At 41.8% G+C, this 22,477-nt stretch overlaps 2 protein-coding genes across 4 annotated transcripts in view; both read left to right on the plus strand.

Moving 5' to 3' along the window:
* LOC137491454 (protein NLRC3-like) overlaps positions 1-22,477 on the plus strand; it is a 101,789-nt gene that overhangs the window by 9,080 nt on the left and 70,232 nt on the right. Inside the window, exons 6-8 of the mRNA XM_073949088.1 lie at positions 748-921; positions 1,748-1,794; positions 2,661-3,279. Coding sequence (XP_073805189.1) covers positions 748-921; positions 1,748-1,794; positions 2,661-2,932 — 493 coding nt within the window. The 3' untranslated portion in view covers positions 2,933-3,279. The remainder of the gene's footprint in view (positions 1-747; positions 922-1,747; positions 1,795-2,660; positions 3,280-22,477) is intronic.
* Positions 9,628-22,477, plus strand: part of LOC137491165 (uncharacterized) — a 29,384-nt gene continuing 16,534 nt past the window's right edge. Inside the window, exons 1-2 of one of the 3 annotated variants that reach the window (XM_073948010.1) lie at positions 9,628-9,704; positions 15,246-15,395. In XM_073948010.1, coding sequence (XP_073804111.1) covers positions 15,311-15,395 — 85 coding nt within the window. In that variant the 5' untranslated portion in view covers positions 9,628-9,704; positions 15,246-15,310. Of the gene's footprint in view, positions 9,705-14,657; positions 14,688-15,245; positions 15,396-22,477 lie in introns of those variants that run through there. The other 2 variants (XM_073948009.1, XM_073948011.1) reach the window with 2 other exon arrangements.

The following is a 22,477-nucleotide window of genomic DNA, read 5'->3' on the forward strand; positions in this document are numbered from 1 at the left end:
ACATTATAGCAGTGTTAATCCTGTTTCAGAGCAGAACAGTGGATCTGGAGGTGTGAAAGCAGCAGAGTTAAAGTGAAGCTGTTTTGTGTCCTGCTGAAGGTTTGAGCTGCTCTCATATTTGTGCAGTTTCAGTTTCTTGAAAACAAATAAAAGTCTCATGATAAAGTGTGTGAAATAATCCTGATTACTCGCTCATCTAAAACAATATCTGGTAAAGGCTGAATGTGAAGGAGTCAGCAGTCATGAATATTGATCAGGTGTTTCTCTCCTGACAGAATAAAAGTCCCCTAATGGAGCATCAGTGTGAAAGTGACTGTGGGTCAGGTGATGAACACATGAAGAGAGCGGCTTTGTGTTTGTCTGAGCTCATTTTGTTTTAGTCCACAACAGAATCACAATATAAATGATGAAATCAGCTTATTTCCTGTTGTGTTTTATACATGACTTTAAGATGATCTTCTGAGCTCAAGTGTGTCTTCTTCCTCCTCACAGCAGACTTTACAGCTTGATGTGGTGTATTATGAACAATGTCTTTGCTCTGTACACTTCTACAGATGATGTCGAGTCCTTGTTGAGTGTGTGTGTGTGTTTGCTAATGCGAGGGCTCGATCAATAAGGAGAGCTAATCAGGATGTGTGTGTTCATCACTGCTGTTGACATGAGCAGAAACAGCAGTCAGCATCTTCACAACACAAAGAGATGTGTGATTGTCCAACTGTGTGATGTGGACTATTGCTGTGTTTGTAGATTGTCTGGCTGTATGGTGACAGAGGAAGGCTGTGGTTTTCTGTCTTCAGCTCTGACTTCAAACCCTTCACACCTGAGAGAGCTGGATCTGAGCTACAATCATCCAGGAGATTCAGGAGTCAAGCTGCTCTCTGAACAACTGGAGGATCCAAACTACACACTGGACAAACTCAAGTATGTGGAGCAGCACTGGCCTTGTGCTTTTACACTGAATGGCTTTAAAAAGACACTAGAAAGCTCTTTTGTGATCAGCTTCAGTTTTCTGTGAGGGTTATGGGGTGAGGACAGACAGAAGATACAGCTTGTAGAGTATTCCAGTCATGTCTATGAAGAGCAAATCATTGAGTGTGAAATGAATCTCCTCTGTAAATGTTGGAGTGTATTGGCTCAGTTACAGTGACATTAAGCGGGACACACTGTACAGTTTCAGCATTTGAGCTGAGCAGAGAAACTTCTTCCTCCATTTCTGCTGAAGAATCCTACAATATCAGGTCAGGAATAGGGTTGGGGATTGAAGATGGATTCAGATTCTGGAATCAGACACTTGGATTAATGTTCAGACTCTTGTTCTAAAATCAACATCTGGATTCCTCTTCTCTGTGCACATATGTGTATTTTTCACTTGCTAATCTGTCAGGAACTTGGGCGCTGGCGAGCAGCTTTAATAATCTGAACATAGTTTAGAGATGGACTGCAACATGTGCTCAAAGGCTGCATGTGCTGAAGAACGATGGCAAAGCTAAGTGTGATCACTGTAATAAATGAATGTTGCAGCAGGGTGTCTCCATCAACATGAGCAGTATCTGCGCTCGCTTCACCAACAGCAGAGGAAAAGAACGCACTGTGTTACATTCATTGTGCATCCTGGCTCAACCAACAAGTGTTGTGTGTTTTAGCTCAAGAGTTTGGAGCGTGTAGCTGAGCAGCTCAGTGCTAGCTTTAGCTTATTAGCTGAGGGGGAACTAAACAGCTCATTCTCTCCATCTGTGTGTGTTTACAGTCTGGATCATGGAGGACACACGAGGATTACAGCAGGATCACGCAAATGTAGGACTACACACACACGCATATATGCTCATACACACACACATACACACACACACACACACTCTCACACTCACACCCACACACGCACACACAAATACAAATGCACACCCACACACACATACTTATAACACACACAATCTCACAAACACACACTCTCTCACCCTCACGTACACGCACGCACACACACAAACACGCTCTCTCACACATACACAAGTTCTCTCTCTCTCACACACACATACATACACACACACTCACACACGCTGTCACACACACATGCGCACAAGTTCTCTCTCACACACACGCACGCGCACACACACACACTCTCTCACACACACGTACACTCTCACACATACAGACACATGCACGCACATGCACACACACAAACACGCACGCATGCACACACACACACACTGTCACTCACACACATAAACGCGCACACAAACATACACAAACTCACTCACACATGCACACACACATACACAAACTCACTCACACACACACTCACACAGGCACACACACACACACTCTCTCTCTTTCTCACACACACACACGCCCACAAGTTCTCTCTCACACACTCTCTCGGACACACACACACTTGCACACACACACTCACACACGTAGAAACACACACACACACACTCTCACACATACATATACGCACACACAAACATGCATGCACGTGCACACACACACTCTCGCTCACACAAATGCACTTACGCACACAAAGACACAACACTCTCTCACACATGCACACAGACACACACATACACACACAGACATGCTTTCTCTCTCTCTCTCTCACACGCACACACACACACACACACACACACAGCTGTGGTTATAAATGTGTGTGTTCTTGTGTTCAGATGTCTGTTTCCTCACTCTGGATCCAAACACAGCACACACTCATCTCATTCTGTCTGAGGAGAACGGAGAGGTGAACAGTGTGGAAGAGGATCAGCCGTATCCTGATCATCCAGACAGATTTGATGATCATCCTCAGGTGTTGTGCAGAGAGAGTGTGTGTGGACGCTGTTACTGGGAGATTGACTGGAGTGGACATTTTGGTGTGGAAATATCAGTGTCATATAAGAGCATCAGGAGGAAGGGAGGAGGTGCTGAGTGTGTTTGGATATAATGCTCAGTCCTGGAGTTTGTTCTGCTCTTCCTCCAGTTTCTCATTCAGACACAATCACACACGCACTGATCTCCCAGTGAAGCCGCTCAGCAGGAGAATAGGAGTGTTTGTGGATCACAGTGCAGGAACTCTGATCTTCTACAACATCTATAGAGACACAATGAGCCTCATCCACTCAGTCCAGACCACATTCACTGAGCCGCTCTGTGCTGGGTTTGGGTTTGGTTATGGATCATCAGTGAAACTGAGCTGAAGACTGACGAGAGATTTACCCAGAATCCTCTGCAGGAGCAGTCAGCAGCAGTGTGTGTGTGTGTGTGTGTGTGTGTGAGAGAGAGAGAGAGTGTGTGCGTGTATGTGCGCGTGTCCGTGTGTATGTGCTCTTATGTGCATGTGTGTATGTGCATGTGTCCGTGAGAGAGAGAGACAAAGTGTGTGTGTCTGTGTGTATATGCTTGTATGTGCATGTGTGTGTGTGTGAGTGTGAGAGAGTGTGTAGCTGTGTGTGTGTGTGAGAGAGAGAGAGAGTGTGTGAGTGTCTGCGTGTGAAAGTGTGCAGCTGTGTGTGAGTGTGTGTTTGTGTGTGAGAGAGAGAGAGTGTGTGAGTGTGTGTGTTAGAAGAAAGAGAGCTTATGTGAGATTGTGTGTGTGAGAGATTGTGTGTGTGTATGTGAGAGCGAGTGTGTGTGTTTGTGTCTGTGTGTGTATGTGTGTGCATGTGAGTGTTGTGTGTGTGTGTGTGTGTGTGTGTGCGCGTGCGTGTATGTGAGTGTGTGTGTTGTGTGTGAGAGAGTGAGTGTGTGCGTATGTGTGTGTCCGCGTGTGTGTGCATGTCTGTGTGAGAATGTCTTGTGTTTGTGTGTGCAACAGAGAGTGTATGTGTGTGTGAGATTGTGTGTGCACGCGTGTCTATGTTGTGTGCGTATCACTTTCTTTTGTTTGTGTGTGTGTGTGTGCGCGCATGTGTGTGTCTCTGTGTGCGCGTGCCTGTGTTTGTGTGTGTGTGTGTGTGCATATGTGTGTGTCACACTCTCTCTCTCTCTGTGCGTGTGTCTTTTTCTCTGTGTGTGTGTGTGTGTGTGTGTGAGAGAGAGAGAAAGAATAGCTTAAAAAACTGTAAATCTCTTGATGGTGTTCATCATCTGTTCTGGTTCTTCTTGTGGTGAGCAGAGCAAGTTTTGCTTGAGCAGCTGAACAGTGAATGAGCCGCCATTTCAGTCTGTGTCTCTGACTATCGCCAGCTCAAGAAGAAACTTACACTGAGTCCAATTCTGTCCACATTTCAGGAAAACTCTGCTCCACATATCAAACTATTGTGTTCAGCGTCTACACTCCAGATAGCCATGATGATCCACAGTCTCTCCATGTGCACAGAAGAGACACTCGTCATGGACACTAGAGTGAACAACACATATGAAGCGTTCACTGCCACAATCCCCTGCAGAATCCTCCATTGTAAATCCCCAACACGTTTGGTCAATGGTGCTTTACACAAAACTCTCCACACTGCTTTCCCCCTACAGCATCATCACATATCCATTCCTTCTGTTCATCCGCCTTCGTCTTCTCTCTGATCCCGAATAATCCTCAGGATATCAGACGTGTGTTTGGACATGATGTGCTCTCTTCAACAAGCAGCTGTTGTCTTCATTCTGCAGGCTGTTGGCTCTGGCAGTCGCTCAGATATGTGTGCGCTGGCCTATAATAAACAGCAGAGTTCTTCTGCAGTCGGGTCATGTGCTCCATCAGGCACAGTCGTCTCAATAGTATCCTGTAGTGTGCTGTGCCCGATGTGTTCAGATCTTGTAGTGTGCGCACGTTTAAGAGTTGAGAGAATATAAGGGTCATTCCTGGCGTTGGCTAATAGTTCAGCTTGAGCAAACTCATGTTTAAAAGTGTGTTGATGATATTGTTAAATAGCCTACATCATGAGGCACAATTGAAACGTTCACAACATCATCTTTTCCCCCCTCAGCCATTAAAGCTTTATATTATTTTCTCTTTTATTCTTATTTAGACAGCCGTTATTCTCAACCCCGTAACGGACTAAACTGAGTTTAATAATAGGATTTCACAAAGCTTTTGCTGTAAAACCAACATTTCCCTGTTGCTCATGTGTGCCTCAAACCAGTTTAATGGCTAAAACATCACATTTCTGAGGAGTTTTAGATTCAGATGTGATTTGATTATAATTATACAACTTATGCATCTGTGCTCTCTTCATTTCTCTAAAAAAAGCTTTAACTTTAGATGTCTTACCCAAACCACATGTTCACAATGTCAGGCTTAACATGGCGGCTGGTCCTCAGCAAGAGGTTTTTCTGTATTTAATTGTTTCTCTTAAACAATATGAACGTCACAGGGTGGAGAATACAGAGACGGGGTGAAGACCGTAACAGGGTTGAGGAGAGACTTTGATTTCAATGTTCATTTGCTTTAATTAATGTGAAATTAAATCTAAGACTAAACCAAAACACTTCTTTATTTCAGTAAAGCATTTAGGCATTGATCACACTGAGATGACATTAAACTTCATTAAACCAAAATACAGTCAGAATTCAGAACAGTGAAGTGCTGCAGGTAACTGGAGCGTTAGTAACCTTTACAAATGCTGATAAAGGCCTGTGTTCCCAAATATACTGCTGAACAGAACCTGCAGTGAACAGCAGCAACAGCTACATCATGACTAAACCTTTATTTCCTGGAACATCAAGAAAAACTGCAGCAGAAAACAGTCTTCTTAATGAAAATGCTTAATAATAATAATAAAATTATACAGCCAGACGGGCTGTTCTGTGCTCTGAGTATTTCAGAAACTGCTGATCTACTGGGATTTTCACGCACAGCCAACTCTAGGGGAGCAAATATCCAGAGAGCGGCAGTTCTGTGGGCGCAGATGCCTTGTTGATGCGGTCAGAGGAGAATGGCTAGACTGGTTCCAGCTGATAAAAAGGCAACAGTAACTCAAATAAGCACTCGCTACAACCGAGGTCTGCAGAAGAGCATCTCTGAACACACAACACGTCCAACCTTGAGGCGGATGGGCTACAGCAGCAGAAGACCACCAGATATTCCTCAACCTTTTGACAGCTGAACCTTCTTTATCTCTAATATCAAGATGAATTCTGCCCTTAATGACCCCCTCTCTAACGTTGGCTAATTGTCACATGACATAGAGATGAGCAAATAAACTGTTTACATAATTAAAGTCTTTTTTTACTGCACATGTTCTGATTTGATCAGCTTTAACTCATGATGAAACTCGGGACACATTCAATATAAAATCTGCTGCTGATACGGGCGCCATGTCTGAGATAAGATTGTGTCACAGTTTCAGTGGAAACACTGCTTCAGATATTCTCTCAGTGACTAAATAAAGTTATAGTCAGTGTATATTTACTGAAATGTTCTTGATAAATTAGGAGAAAATCTCAATCCTGTTACAAGTTTACTACTCTGAAACAATGAGATGAGTGACGGGGTCGAGTGTGATGGGTTGAGTTACTGAAACAAAATGGCCGCTGCTCCTCGTGTGGTTTAAAAGAGAAGGTCCACAAGGCAGCAGTTAAACTAGAATATGTCATATTGTTTAGAAATTAAGAAAACAATTATACTCCATCTTAGTTTTACGTTACGGGGTTGAATTGTTAAGCTTGACTGACCCTTCCTAACCATAATAAACCTCAAATAATGTAAATAAATGACAATATATCTCGCCTTCTTTTGCACCGTGCTGTTAAAGAGAGCTGAATGATGTCACTTCCTGTCTGTGATGTAATAATACATATAAATTGCTATAGGTGGAACAATGCTAGCTTAATAGGGTTGAGTTTATATTGAGGGACAAACCTTTGTAGCCTGTTTTTATTTTAAAATAAATCTTATATTTAACTTTATTTTTATTTATCACAAGAAAATAACTCAAGTAAATAGTTGTAATACTGAAAAAAAATGTAGACACTGTGTGTATTTGATTAATTTGTTTCTACATGCAATTTCAGAGACGTGCCTCGGGGACATGACAGATAGTTTTGGTTTGTGACAGAAATGTTGAAAGTTCTCCCAGTTCTTCTTCTTTCTCACCACACATTTATGCATGTGTAAATAATGCTCCACAGTTCCACAATCATTCCTCTGACTGTTAAATCACATGTGAATCTCTTATAACCTCATCCACTTACTGCTTCAAGAAATCCAAGAGGCGAGGGCTGGGACAAATGCAGTGTTTAGTTTACATCCACTAACATGGCCAGCAGGCCTCACTGATCTGGGCTACATCACTGTGTAAATGTTTTCTGCGTTAGGTTGAATATATTTGAACCCTTTCAGAAACACATGGAGTCAGATGTGCTTCAGGCATCAGTGATGAGCCAGTCTAGTTCAAACACAATGACTCTGTGCTAGAAGACTGAGTAACTGCCTTACTTCGGTCCTCACAGATAAAACTGAACAGAACGCCACAAACTTAAAGCAGAACTTCCAGGACTGAGAGAAATAAACAACTATTAACTGAAGTGAAAGCACAAGCGGCCGGCACTTCTGCTGACATACAGTACATGAAGGGCTCTGTCCGTGAGAGCAATAGCCTTGACCCCCCAGTTCTGTGTTCTGCTCAGTTGGCTTCAGCTCTTCTGTGACTTTTCTTGACGACTCAGCATCATTCAACACTTTTTGTACAAGCAAGCTTCCCCTGAAAGAAGATTTTATTAGTTTTTATTTAAGGCCTTGGTGCTTTCTGTCCAGCCAATATGTGACCAGATGCAGTTTAATGTGCATGTCGATTGAACTCCTTCAGCATGAACCCCATCAAAATAAGCGGAGTCAGTGTGCTCTTCCTTCTGAAACATTACTCCATGCTCTTTAAGTTTAATGTGTTTATAATCTATTTATTATATGAAAATGTTATTTATGAAAGTGTTTTTACCTTTTCTGTTAGATTAATACGATGAGCTTTAAACACTGACAGTTCTGAGCTTTATAATGGCAACAAACTGCAACCAACAGTTCTGGTTCAGGGTTTAGTGGCGGCTTTCTGAAGTGGAGCGAGGAAAATGTCCAGAACACATCAGCTGACACCCGATCTCAATTCAGTTTAGAAACTCAAGAAATGTACAGTCGCCTCAGAGATCTAATGAAGCTGGAATATATTTATTATTCATTCATTCATTTTCTGTTCGGCTTAGTCCCTTTATTAATCAGGCGTCACCACAGCGGAATGAACCGCCAACTTATCCATCACATTTTTACACACTCCTAAACTATGGAAAATTTAGCCTACCCAATTCACCTGTACTGCATACTGTGGGGGTTAGCAGAGCACCTGGAGGAAACCCATGCAAACGCATGGAGAACACACAGAAACACCAACTGACCCTGCCGAGGCTCAATCCTGCGAACTTCTTGCTGTGAGGTGACAGCACTACCTACTGCGCCACTGTGTCGCCTTATTGGAAATCATATATGCATAAATGTAAATATATTAAATGTGACCTCCTGTACTTTTATTTTGGCATCTCAGCGCTCACCCTGGGGCTGATGTGTTCAGACTCAGCATCAGTTGAACATCTTTAATCAGCCGCAGGTCATCTAGAGGAGCTTTAACACATGAGCTGTTCACACTTCTGTATGGTCTATATCAAAAAGAGGGACGGTCGAGTTCTGCTGGAGACCTGCACATAGAGGAACACATGGACATCAGACTGCTGATCAATCTGCACAGGAGACGATGAAGAAGAGGAAGACAGATGATGGAGGAAAAGCTGAAATAAATCTATTATCAAGGGAAATATTCAGACAGAATGATGAGGAGTTAAGGATGAAGATAAGAAGAGACGACATTTATATAACATTAAAATATTAGTGGAGACAAATAAACACGTGTGTGTGAGAAACAGAGAGGAGGAAGTGATGTGAACTAGACTGAGGTGAGGACACACTCGACTAAACTAAACACTGACATTAATGGAGTTCAGGAACAGGATTAATGTGGAGACTGTAGAGTTCTAGAGAACATGTCAGATTTGATGGAGGACATATGCAAGAGAAAAGTAAAGTGGCTGCAATGCAGTACTGGGAAACACCCACACAGTCCCACATTTACACACAGATCAGGGTAAATTAAGTGAAGCTGAAGTCAAAACTATAATAAAGATACAGACAGAGAGTATGAGGCAGGAACACTGGGATATAAATGACTCAGGAAGACATCTGTATACAATCCAATGGTGAATCTGTGAAGGAAGAGAAATAAGGAATAATCGGAGTGAGGAAATGATCATAACCGCCTCAGATTAGCACATACAGGACTAAACAAGACACTGTGTTTATAGTGAAGCACACACATGACTTATACTCACATTGTAATCAGTGTGAAACATGTGCAGCATGTAATAACAGAATGTCAAGATTATCAATACAAAAGACAAATATTAAGAGAAGTATTTATTAGATATAATCTTACATTTACTCTGGATTATATACTAGAGTCAACATATGGAAGCTACAATAATTCATGTCTGAAAGAATCTGGTCTGTTAAAAAAAAATACAATTTTAACCGGATTTCTTTGTTTAATCAGCGATTTATTTCCCTTGAATTTATGGTGAGATTTTCCCCGTGTCTCTCTCCATGTTAGAATCAGCCAGTCCAGCAGGAGGCGGTGAAGCACATTATAGTTTGACAACCGCCAAAATACTGAAGAAGTTGACAAACCGAAAGCGTCAAAGAGCTCACATCGTGTTCCTGGTGCACAAGAGCGTCTGTACTTCTGTATGTGAGTTTAACACTTTACATTAAGCTGATTTGTGTAGATGATGAAGGGGTTTATATGTGTATAAGCGTGTTTATAAGCGTGATTTATAGCACTGTCTGCTTCTGAAGTTCAAAGCCTTAAACACCGATTAAACACGTCCAAACACGGTCATTTGAACAATATAATGGGTCATTTGTATCTCTTGAATGTGTTTGTTCTTTTCTATATCAGGTTGACTCGATAATTTCAGCTCATTCAGCACAAAATAAACTTTAAGCAGTCAGGAAATCGAAAGTGAAAGCAGAGCTTCCGTTAACCGGAAGAATGCGGTTGATCCTTAAACTGCATTTAACTGTCCTCATCATTTCTTCCTCAAGCAAATGTGTAAATATTAGATCTGTTCAACATTATTGTTAATTGCTTTGGCATATTTATCTGACGTTTTCCTGGCTTGCAGTAGTCGACCAAAAAGCTATTTAGTTTCTTATGACTGTATGTACACTACCCTGCTGAAAAAACCAGCAAAGACCAGCATGATTTTCATGCTGGTCTATGCTGGTCAATGATGGTTTAGCTGGTTTACCAGCTTGGTCTTGCTGGTGATGCTGGTAGACCAGCTTGGTTTTGCTGGTTGACCAGCTTGGTCTTGCTGGTGATGCTGGTGGACCAGATTGGTCTTGCTGGTGATGCTGGTAGACCAGCTTGGTCTTGCTGGTGATGCTGGTGGACCAGATTGGTCTTGCTGGTGATGCTGGTAGACCAGCTTGGTCTTGCTGGTGATGCTGGTAGACCAGCTTGGTCTTGCTGGTGAAGCTGGTAGATAAGCTTGGTCTTGCTGGTAGACCAGCTTCGGCTTGCTGGTCAGGCTAGTCTACCAGCTTGGTCTTGCTGGTCATGCTGGTCTACCAGCTTGGTCTTGCTGGTTATGCTGGTAGACCAGCTTCGGCTTGCTGGTCATGCTTGTCTACCAGCTTAGTATTGCTGGTGATGCTGGTCTATGTTTGGTGGAAAAGCAAGACAAAACTACCAACACAACTCCATTTCTTATATATAGTGATGTAAACTTAGAATGGAATGACATTATACTGTTTAATAAATTAAAGCTCCAGTAAGACACTTATTACACACACGTTGTTCAATAGTCCTCATTACTGTGAGTAAAATAGTACTTAGTTGTATAAAGGGTTAAAATAATATTGTCAACAGCAGGTACATAGTTTAGTATCAGATGAAAAACCTAAAAGTTTAATTAATCGGTTTCTTCTTCTTTTTCTTTGGGTTTTACTGGCGGTTGGCTACCAGACTTGTGGGTGCATTACCGCCTCCGACTGGAATGGTTGAACAATAACTGAAGTGTAAAAATAGAGGGGAGGGGGAGAGGGGGAGGAAAGAGGGAGGAAATGAAAAATAAAATAAATGAATAAATAAAAAATGTGGGGTGGAGTGGGCTAACAATTAATTCCTTAGATTATATTATCTCTATATTCTTTTCTCTAAATGGGTTTCTTAAACAAATTTAATTATATCGTCATATACCTCACTAGATTTATTCCCTAATAAACCCGCCAATGTGAAATCCTGAAGTTTGCTCTTTTTAACTGATTGAATAAGATTGTATCGTTCTTTATTATATTTACTACAGTGGAATAAAACATGTCATATTGTTTCTTGTTGATTACAGTGTATACATTGTCCAGTTGGGTGTTTCCCTATTTTATATAAAATATGGTTGAGTCCAGCATGACCTATTCTCATCTGAGTTATAATCGTACTTCTCTATGATTTCTGTTCTCCCTCCTTCCAGCAACGACTTGTTTATGTATATTTTATAGCTGTCTGCCTGTTTCATTGTTATCCCAGTATAATTGCCATACTGATTGTTCTTAATTTGATTTGAGCTTCTGCTTTACTCAGTGGGACTTCTAGATCTACTTCACTAATTCTGAGAGCTTGTTTGGCCAGAATGTCCGCCTTTTCATTGCCTTCCACACCTTAGTGGGTAGGAACCCAAATGAAATATACAGATTTGCCCATCATTTTAATATAATATGTCTTACAGAGTATGTGAACTCTATTAATTACTGCAAAACATCAGAATGTTATTTCGCATTACGTCCATATAGGAGTGATTCAATCTTTCAACACTTAGTCTTAGTGGATTATATAAATTAAACAAAATTGTGTTAATGTTTGGAGTAAAAGTTTTGATCAACTTCAAATACTGAAAGTCTTTGTATGTGAGAGAGATAGCAGATGTTGTGTGAGGTGGAAAATGAAGAAGAAATGCATTATGTCATGACTGCAGCAGTGAGTGGCAAAAAATACTGAAAAAAAAAAGACCTTGTTAACAGATTAAAAACAAATCTTGATTCTATTATTTCTGAAACTCAGTCTGGGTTTATAAAAGGCCGCCATGTTTCTAATAATATTAGTTTTGGATTTGCTCGATTATGCTGATTCTATTCATTCAGATGGTCTCATTCTTTTTCTTGATTTTTATAAAGCCTTTGATACGGTTGACCACCAGTTTCTGTTTAAAGCATTGAGGTTATTTGGATTTGGGGAAACTTTTGTTAACACGATGGCTATGTTTTATAAAGGAATCAATAGTTCAGTGATTGTTAATTTTAATACTTCTAATGGATTTGATATTTTGTGTGGTATTAGGCAGGACTGTCCAATCTCTTCCTTTTCATTTTTATTAGTTACAGAGTTTCTATCCTTAAGCATTGTGCAAAATCAAGATTTGTAAGAAATTTCTGTTTTTGAGAGGAAGATTAAGATTTTACAATTGGCAGATGACACCACTTTATTTCTAAAAGATGACTCAAACGTATGAAAGGCTTTAAATTTAATTTCTAAAATCTCAAGTGTTTCTGGTCTAAAGCTGAATATCTCCAAATGTGAGATAATGCCTGTTCATAATTTGAGTTAGGAATATATAGAAGATATCCTTGTTAAATCCACAATGAAATGGTTATTTATTTATGTTATTAAAATCTTTTAGTGAGACAGCACTTGAATTTTTTTTGTCTAGGATCAGCAAAACTAAAAATATTCTTAATTCCTGGCTACAGGGGGTGGGGGGTAAATTTATTAGATTTTTCTGACACCATATACATTTTTAAAATTAATTGGATTAAGAGATGACTAACCAATCCAATGTCTATTTTTTTTTTTTTTATTCCCAACTACTTTTTTAACAAAATCTGTAGTCTTTTGTTTCTTCTTAAATTTAATTATCTTCCCTACAAGCTATCTTTAGCTTTGTCTAAATTCCACCAGCAATGTCTGCTTGCTTGGAACCTTGGTTATGTTCACAATTTTTCTCCCCACCGATTATTCTTATGGAATAACCGAGATATTACAATCAGAAACAAATCATTATTTTTCCAAAGTTGGTTTCAAAATAATATTAAATGGATCCTTTGCTTGTTTGATGATGCAGGGAACATTCTTTCGTGAACCATTTATAACCTACCACTGTTTTCCAACTTCTCCTAATGAATTTAATAAAGTTGTTAGGCAATATCACCCGGTTTAGTTCACCTAAAAGTCACTGTACATTTAACTGTAAATTTGCTTTTAGAAGGTGTTAGTCTGTTAGATGAGAAACGTAACAATAGCTTTGTGCGTCAAATTTTCCAATGTAAAAGGAAAATTTCGTCTAGAGGAAAGTTTTACTGGAGGTCTTTGGTTAATGATATAGACTGGAATAGAACCTGGCTTTTACCTGGGAAATATTGCATTTTACAACAAGGCAAAAGAAATGCATTTCAAAATTTTCATAAAATCTACCCTGTAAAATTTAGTATTTACAGTTTTTTGGACATCGACAGCTCCTGTTCTTTCTGCAGACAAGCAGACAAGCAGAGGAAACACTTGAATCTAAAAGACTTTAAAAGACCCAAAAGCTAAATATCTGGAACGCATCATACTTTTTTTTTTTTTTATCTTATATGGCAAATTTTTCATTCACAGAGATTCACAAATAATTACCTATCCTTTGTTTATTTTAGAATAGAATTTAACTTCCTCCTAAATCACTTTATATTATTAAGAATAATACAAGAAAAATCTAAGATTCCTAAAATATTATGCAGATGTATTTAAAGAAGATGCTCAATTTTGCTTTCCTTACGGTTATTTGGTTAAGTGTCATTGTAATTTCATTAATTTAATTTTGTTTGTTTAATTTAGTAATTTTAGTATTAGTAATATTAGTCTAAATCTATTAATATTTTTCTCTTTCTGTCTAATGGTATTATTTGTATTTGTATGTGATTTTAGATATTTTTTCTTATGACTATGTAAATTATTGCTCTTTTTAAAGATCTGTCTGACTTTGTTATGATGTGCTTGAATTGTCAGTTTAAGCATTAATAGAAAAAAAGTTATTCTACTGGAGAAAGGTTTGTTTTAAAACTTTTACACAGATATAAAGCAATTGATTAAAGTTTCAGGTTTTTCATCCAATACTAAATGATGTACCTGCTGTTGACAATATTATTTTAACCCTTTATACAACTTAATACTATCTTACTCAAAGTAAAGAGGACTATTGAACAACGTGCGTGTATTAAGTGTCTTAATGAAGGTTTAGTTTATTAAATAGCAAAATTTCACTTCATTCTAAGTATACATCACTATATATAAGAAATGGAGTACTAGTTTTAATCAGCTCATTTGTGGCTGTTGTTTCTTGCTCGGACTTACTGGATTTATTTTTGTTAATTACTCTCATATAAAGAAACTGTTGAAGAGAAGTTATTTTGTTTCTGTTCATAGTTTTATTTATTTTAAACAGGACATTTTTATTGCTTTGTTAATTTTTAACATGATAAAGTGTCCAAACGCAGAGAAAAACTATATATAATAAGTCATGACTCATGACTAAGAGTAAGTGGCAAAAAAGGTAAAAAAAAAAAAAAGACTTTTATTTTGGCGTGACTTGCGACGTCATAAGCCTGCGCCGCTTTCGCGCTGTGATTCAACTGGAGAAAGGTTTGTTTTAAAGCGTTTAGCCTTATATAAAGCGATTGATTAAAGTTTCAGTGTTTTCATTCAGTGCTATATTATGTACCTGTTGACAATATTATTTTAACCCTTTATACAAAGTAGTACTGTTTACTAAAACTTACAGTAATGAGGTCTATTTTTTGAATAAAGATAGGATAAACCTTTTGTTCCGGAGAGGAAATTTGTCTTGTGCTAAAAAGTGCTATAAACAGACAATAAGATAAATAAAGCAAACAAAACAATTAAGAAGATACTTGAATAAAGTAAAAGTGTGTAATAAGTGTTTTAATTAAAGTTTAATTGATTGAATAGCATGTCATTCCATTCTAAGTATACATCACTATATATAAGAAATGGAGTACTAGTTGTAATCAGCTGATTTGTGGCTATTGTTTCTTGATCCAACTTATCTGATTTCTGTTTGTTAATGACTCATATAAAGAAACTGTTGAAGCAAGTGTTGAAGAGAAGTTATTTTGTTTATGTTCATTGTTTTATTTAATTTAAACAGGACATTTTTATTGTTTTGTTCATTTTAAACAGGATAAAGTGTCCAAACACAGAGAAAAACTCCTGCTGAAGCGACTGATCTCCACACTGTTATAAAGATGGCGTTTATTAAAGAGGAGAGTGAAGATGTGAAGATTGAAGAAACATTCACAGTCAAACAGGAAGATCTGCAGGAACAAACAGGTTGGATATCTTAAATGATATTTACTGATTTTCACTCTCAAAGACCAACTCAGTCATTTCATCCTCATTCAGATTAATATTAAGAATAGTAAATTAAATCCATCTTACAGCCCTGAGTGTGCTGCCTAGTTCTCTTATATGCACATTATGTCAGGGTAGAAAGGGAACAGATTCAAATGCAGGTGAAACAAATTTATTCTTCTCAAAAAAACACAAAATATCCTCAAAAGGCAGTTCAAAACTCAAAAAACTGGACTCAGAAATCGGCGCAGTTCCGGGCGCTACCACCAGATGGCAGGAGCGCGCTCCCGAGGCTTCACTGGGCAGCAGAAGGAGAGATGAAAGGAATTAGGGGAATTCCAGGTAATACCGCCAGGGGGCGATAGAGCGATACCAGACGCTCGGCCAGCACCGGAGAAGAAGAGCCTTACGGTGTACTGCTGGGCGTTCTCCCTTGGTGGAGATTCAGTAGTGAGAATGGGACAGCCCGACCAAATCACAGCGAGCCGGATGACAGGACAAAGTATCAAAATAAAGGAGGGAGAGAAAAAACGAAACCAAAACAAGCAGGAGCTTGGAGTCTGGGGAAACAGGACACGACAAGACAGATTACTCACAATGGATATTAGCTTACAAGCCTCACGAGCATGCAAAACGGACTGACGAAAGACAAGAGACAAGAGGAGACTAAATGGGGGAGAAATCAAGCAGCAACAGGTGAAGGAGAGGATCGCAAATTGATTACCAGGTCTCTAAGGCGGGGAAACAAAAAGCACGCGGACAAGAAGCACGTGGCCAGCTGTCAAAACAAACCCACGTGCTCCAAACACACAAAGACAACGCAAACAGGTAAGTGATTCCATACTCTTAACAGTACCCCCCCCTCCCAGGGGCGCCACCTGGCGCCCCCAGAAGGGGCTCACCTCGCCGCCGATGGAAGTCCACGATCAACGACCGGTCCAAGATGTCCCGTGCCGGAATCCAAGACCTCTCCTCCGCACCATAGCCCTCCCAGTCCACGAGGTATTGGAAACCCCGACCACGACGTCTCCGGTCAAGGAGTCTCTTCACAGTATAGACCGGAGTGCCGTCCACTAGACGAGGGGGAGGTGGAGCCGGGGAAGTAACAGGGTTGAGTTGGGATTGGATAACAGGCTTTACCCTGGATACATGAAAAACAGGGTGAACCCGACCAAGAGTGCAAGGAAGCTTGAGCCGAACCGTCACTGGACTCAAGACTTTAGTGATTCGGTATGGCCCAATGAACCTGGGTGCCAGCTTGCGAGAAGGCACCCGGAGAGGCAGGTCCCTTGTAGACAGCCAAACCTTTTGACCACAAACAAAAAGGGGAGCAGGAGTCCGGTGGCGGTCAGCCGCCCTCTTAGTCCATCTGGAAGCCTGGGCCAAGGCCTCCTTAGCCCTCCTCCATGTGTGGCGACACCTTCGGACAAAGGCCAAGGCAGACGGAACAGCGGCATCGGGTTCCTGAGCGGGGAACAAAGGGGGTTGATAACCAACAGAACATTGGAAAGGGGACATACCTGTAGAAGCTACCGGCAGGGAGTTGTGGGCATATTCAATCCAAGACAACTGCTGGCTCCAAGAGCCTGGATTTTGAGACACCAGACAGCGGAGACTTCTCTCAAGATCCTGATTGGCTCGTTCAGTTTGCCCATTGGTCTGGGGGTGAAAACCTGAGGACAGACTCGTAGAGGCCCCGATCTGTCTACAGAACTCTTTCCAAAACCGGGAGACAAATTGGGGTCCTCTGTCAGAGACTACATCCATCGGAAGGCCATGAATCCGGAAGACGTGGTCAACTACCGCCTGAGCAGTCTCCTTGGCTGATGGGAGTTTAGGTAAAGGGATAAAATGGGCCGCTTTAGAGAAACGGTCCACCACTGTTAAGATTACAGTGTTACCTCTCGATGGGGGTAGGCCAGTGATAAAATCAAGAGCCACATGTGACCAGGGTCGAGAGGGAATGGGAAGGGGACGTAACAGACCAATGGGTGGCCGATTAGATGTCTTATTCTGGGCACATACAAAACAAGCCAATACAAACTGTCTGACGTCTTGGGCCATTGAAGGCCACCAAAATCGCTGTTGGATATCGACCAGCGATCTCCGGACTCCTGGGTGACAGGCTACTCTGGACTCATGACCCCACTGGAGTACTTCGGATCTTAAACTGGCTGGCACAAATAGCCTTCCCTCTGGACACCCTTCTGGAGCTCCCCCTCCTCGCACGGCCTCCTCTACCCGCCGTTCGATGTCCCAGGAGAGAGTTCCCACCACCACCTCTCTAGGAAGGATGGCTTCGGGGGTAGCCTCTCCTCCTGGCACATCAAACAGGCGGGAGAGTGCATCAGGTTTTATATTCTTGGACCCAGGCCGGTACGAGAGGGAAAAATTAAAGCGTCCGAAGAAAAGTGCCCATCGGGCCTGACGGGAACTCAATCTCTTGGCTGAACGGATATATTCTAGATTTTTGTGGTCCGTCCAGACCAAGAACGGTTGTGCCGCCCCCTCCAACCAGTGGCGCCACTCACCCAGGGCCAGCCTGACCGCCAGCAGCTCTCTGTTACCAATGTCGTAGTTTCGTTCAGCTGGGCTCAGACGGTGAGAGAAGAAGGCACACGGATGCACCTTCCCATCCCTAGAGGATCGCTGAGATAAGACCGCGCCTATCCCGACCTCCGAGGCATCCACCTCAACGATAAACTGCCGTTTAGGATCTGGAAGACAAAGGACAGGAGCAGTGATGAAACGGGACTTGAGAACATCAAAGGCCTCCTGTGCCTGACTGTGCCATATAAACGGTACCTTAGGTGAGGTGAGAGCCGTTAAGGGTGCAGCGACCGAGCTAAAGTTCCGGATGAACCGTCTATAAAAGTTGGCAAATCCAAGGAACCGCTGCAGAGCCTTACGAGAGTCAGGGACTGGCCACTTGGCAACGGCCCTTACCTTAGCGGGATCAGCCTTAATACCCTCCGTCGAGACAATATGCCCCAGGAACGAAACAGACTTGCTGTGGAACACGCACTTCTCCGCTTTGACATACAGCTGGTTTTCCAGCAGCCGCTGTAGCACCTGGCGGACATGCTGAGTGTGTACCTGTTCTGACTCAGAAAAGACAAGAATATCGTCAAGGTACACAAAGACAAATCTGTTTACCATGTCTCTCAGCACATCATTCACCAGGGCCTGGAAGACTGCAGGGGCATTGGTGAGCCCGAAGGGTAGAACTCGGTATTCAAAATGCCCCGTTGGTGTGTTGAACGCAGTCTTCCACTCATCCCCCTCACGTATCCGGATCAGGTGATAGGCATTACGGAGGTCTAGTTTAGTAAAGACCTTGGCTCCCTGCAATAACTCAAAGGCAGAAGACATTAAAGGCAGAGGATACCTGTTCTTAACAGTAATGTCATTAAGGCCTCTGTAGTCAATACAAGGGCGCAGAGAACCATCCTTCTTTTTAACAAAGAAGAACCCAGCCCCGGCTGGAGAGGAAGAGGGACGGATGAGGTCGGCTTCTAAAGACTCTCGAATATACCGGTCCATGGCCTCTCTCTCAGGAGCAGAAAGGGAATACAATCGACCCTTTGGCGGAGAAGTGCCTGGGAGGAGTTCGATGGCACAATCGTATGGCCGGTGCGGAGGCAAGGAAGTGGCTCGAGACTTGCTGAAGACCTGGCGAAGATCGTGGTACTCCACCGGGACTCCAGAGAGATCCACCCTCTCCATCTGAAACACATGAGACACAGAACCAGGACACGGAGCAGGACCAAGACAAACAGCAAGACAAGACTGACTCCAAGACAACACAGAATTCCCTGACCAATCAACGTGAGGGTTGTGTTTACTTAACCACGGGTGCCCCAATACCACTGGAGCACTCGGGGAGTCGAATAAATAAAAAGTAATAACCTCACGGTGATTTCCAGAGACTATCAAACTTACAGAGGGGGTAGAGTGGGTGATGGATGTGATGGCAAACCCATTAAGGGAGCGCACAGTGATGGGAGAGGAGAGAGGAATGGCTGGGATGCCCCAAGATCTGGCCGTGGTGCTGTCCAAAAAGTCTCCCTCAGCTCCAGAGTCAAGCAAGGCAGGACAAGAGTGAGTCAATCCACTGAACTGGACTGAGACTGGGAGACAGGTGCGTTGTGTGGGGGTGTCGAAACAAGGGAGAGTGCCCACCAGAATCCCCCGGTTTACTGATGGGCTGGAGCTTTTAAAGGACACTGCAATGCTCTGTGACCCGGCTTCCCACAGTACAGGCAAAGGCCTCGAGCCAGACGAAGCCGCTTCTCCTCAACAGTCAGTCGAAGACGACCTAATTGCATCGGCTCTGGCGAGGTGGTAGGTAATGGGGTGCGAGGATCATTTGAAGGGCCCTCATTCATCCATGAGGCACCAGAGACTCGTCTATGCTGGCGACGATGCAGTCGGGCCTCCACCCGAAGAGCGAGATCCACCAGGGCATCAAAGTCTCGGGGAAGGTCATGAGTGGCAATCTCATCTTGTATGTAGTCATCCAGACCATCCCTAAATCTGGCACGAAGAGCCGCCTCATTCCATGTGCAGGCAGCTGCCAGGGTTCTGAACAGAACAAAATAATCAGTAACCGAGCGCCCTCCCTGACTCAGCTGGGCCAGTTGGGAGGCTGCTTCATCTCCCTGGGCGGATCGGTCAAACAGCTTGGTCATTTCTGCACGGAAGTCCTCAAACATGGCACAGAAAGGGGCACGTGCATCCCACACTGCTGTTGCCCAATCACGGGCCCTGCCCTTAAGAAGGGTGATTACAAACGCCACCTTTGACTCTTCAGTTACATAGCGACGGGGCTGTAGAGCGAATACTAGGGAGCACTGTGAGAGGAATGCCCGGCAAGAACTAGGATCCCCGTCATAGGGCGGTGGGTTGTTGGCGTGAGGTTCAGGTTCGAGATGAGGAATAGCCACCTGTCTGCCACCCCGGGCATTCTCATGAAGCTCCTGAATTTGAGCATTAAGCTCGATTACTTCGGCCCTTAACATCTCCACCTCCTGCGAGGCTGCATTTAACTGTGTAGCGTGCTGGCCAAGGAGAATGCCCTGCTGTGCCACTGCGTTTCTTACATGCTCCGCACCTGCTGAATCCATAATTTGGTCAGTCCGTTCTGTCAGGGTAGAAAGGGAACAGATTCAAATGCAGGTGAAACAAATTTATTCTTCTCAAAAAAACACAAAATATCCTCAAAAGGCAGTTCAAAACTCAAAAAACTGGACTCAGAAATCGGCGCAGTTCCGGGCGCTACCACCAGATGGCAGGAGAGCGCTCCCGAGGCTTCACTGGGCAGCAGAAGGAGAGATGAAAGGAATTAGGGGAATTCCGGATAATACCGCCAGGGGGCGATAGAGCGATACCAGACGCTCGGCCAGCACCGGAGAAGAAGAGCCTTACGGTGTACTGCTGGGCGTTCTCCCTTGGTGGAGATTCAGTAGTGAGAATGGGACAGCCCGACCAAATCACAGCGAGCCGGATGACAGGACAAAGTATCAAAATAAAGGAGGGAGAGAAAAAACGAAACCAAAACAAGCAGGAGCTTGGAGTCTGGGGAAACAGGACACGACAAGACAGATTACTCACAATGGATATTAGCTTACAAGCCTCACGAGCATTCAAAACGGACTGACGAAAGACAAGAGACGAGAGGAGACTAAATGGGGGAGAAATCAAGCAGCAACAGGTGAAGGAGAGGATCGCAAATTGATTACCAGGTCTCTAAGGCGGGGAAACAAAAAGCACGCGGACAAGAAGCACGTGGCCAGCTGTCAAAACAAACCCACGTGCTCCAAACACACAAAGACAACGCAAACAGGTAAGTGATTCCATACTCTTAACACATTAGCACTCATTGAAAGAGGATTGAGTTTATTTCTTGTTACTTGTTCTCATGTTTTTTATCATTATTTTTATGTATTATTTATTACATAAATAATACATAATAATGTTATATTATGACATATTATTTATGTCTTCCATTTTCTCTACCTTCTTAAGGTTATTGCTTTTCTAGTTCTCCTTCTGTTTGTAAAGCATCCTTGAGCACTGGCGCTATATAAAATAAACAAAAACAGTACATTTAGAGAAGTTTAATTGAGCTGACGATATTTGACCTACAGTATTCTCATAGAAGATATCTGCCATTACAGTGATAATGTTGGCTTAGTACTTTGTACTAATATGTCACAGTGATCAAAATTCCCTTTTTTTCATCAACTTTATGGGTTTAAACTTTTTTTCTAGTAGTTGTTACTAGTTCTCACAGATAGTATCTGAGTTAGAATTACATCATTATTATAATAACTAATTACCAGGGCTATTGTGTTTAAACAGGGTTTCCATGGGGTCTTAAAACGTTGTAGATTCCAAAATCCAAATTTCAGGCCTTAAAAAGTATTAAATTTACTGAAATATTGTGTTGTAGGTCTTAAACCTTTTCTTTTTAAAGGTCTTAATTTTTCTTTGTTCATGTTTTCCTACTCAATCTCGCCAAAACCCATACAATCACCAACAATCCATATCAATATAACTTTACACTTTTCATTCAAAAAGGTCATTTTAACTCTATTTCTCATAAAGGTTTAATTAATCTAACTTGGTGAAACCTGCAGAAACCCTGGTTTAAAATATGTCAAAAATCGTGGAAGCCCCAATATTAAATATGCTAAATTTGCTAAGTTTGTATTGTTTTGTTTTTGCTATTATTTTTATTGTGTTTTTACCTGAACTGATTGTTCTAGCTGTCCTGTACGGTGACCTTGAGCGTCATGAAAGGCGCCTTTAAATAAAATGCATTTTTATTGTCTGCAAGTTGTTTATTGAGATTAAAATAATATTTAAAAAACAAACAAATTGAAAATGAGATAATAAATATATATATATATATATATATATATATATATATATATATATATATATATATATATATATATATATATATACATACATACATACACACACACACACACACACACACTCACAGTTGAAGTCAGAATTATTAGCGCCCTTGTTTATTTTTTTCCCCAATTTCT

This window comes from Danio rerio, chromosome 4 (assembly GCF_049306965.1).
Source record: "Danio rerio strain Tuebingen ecotype United States chromosome 4, GRCz12tu, whole genome shotgun sequence".
Classification (NCBI taxonomy): domain Eukaryota; kingdom Metazoa; phylum Chordata; class Actinopteri; order Cypriniformes; family Danionidae; genus Danio; species Danio rerio.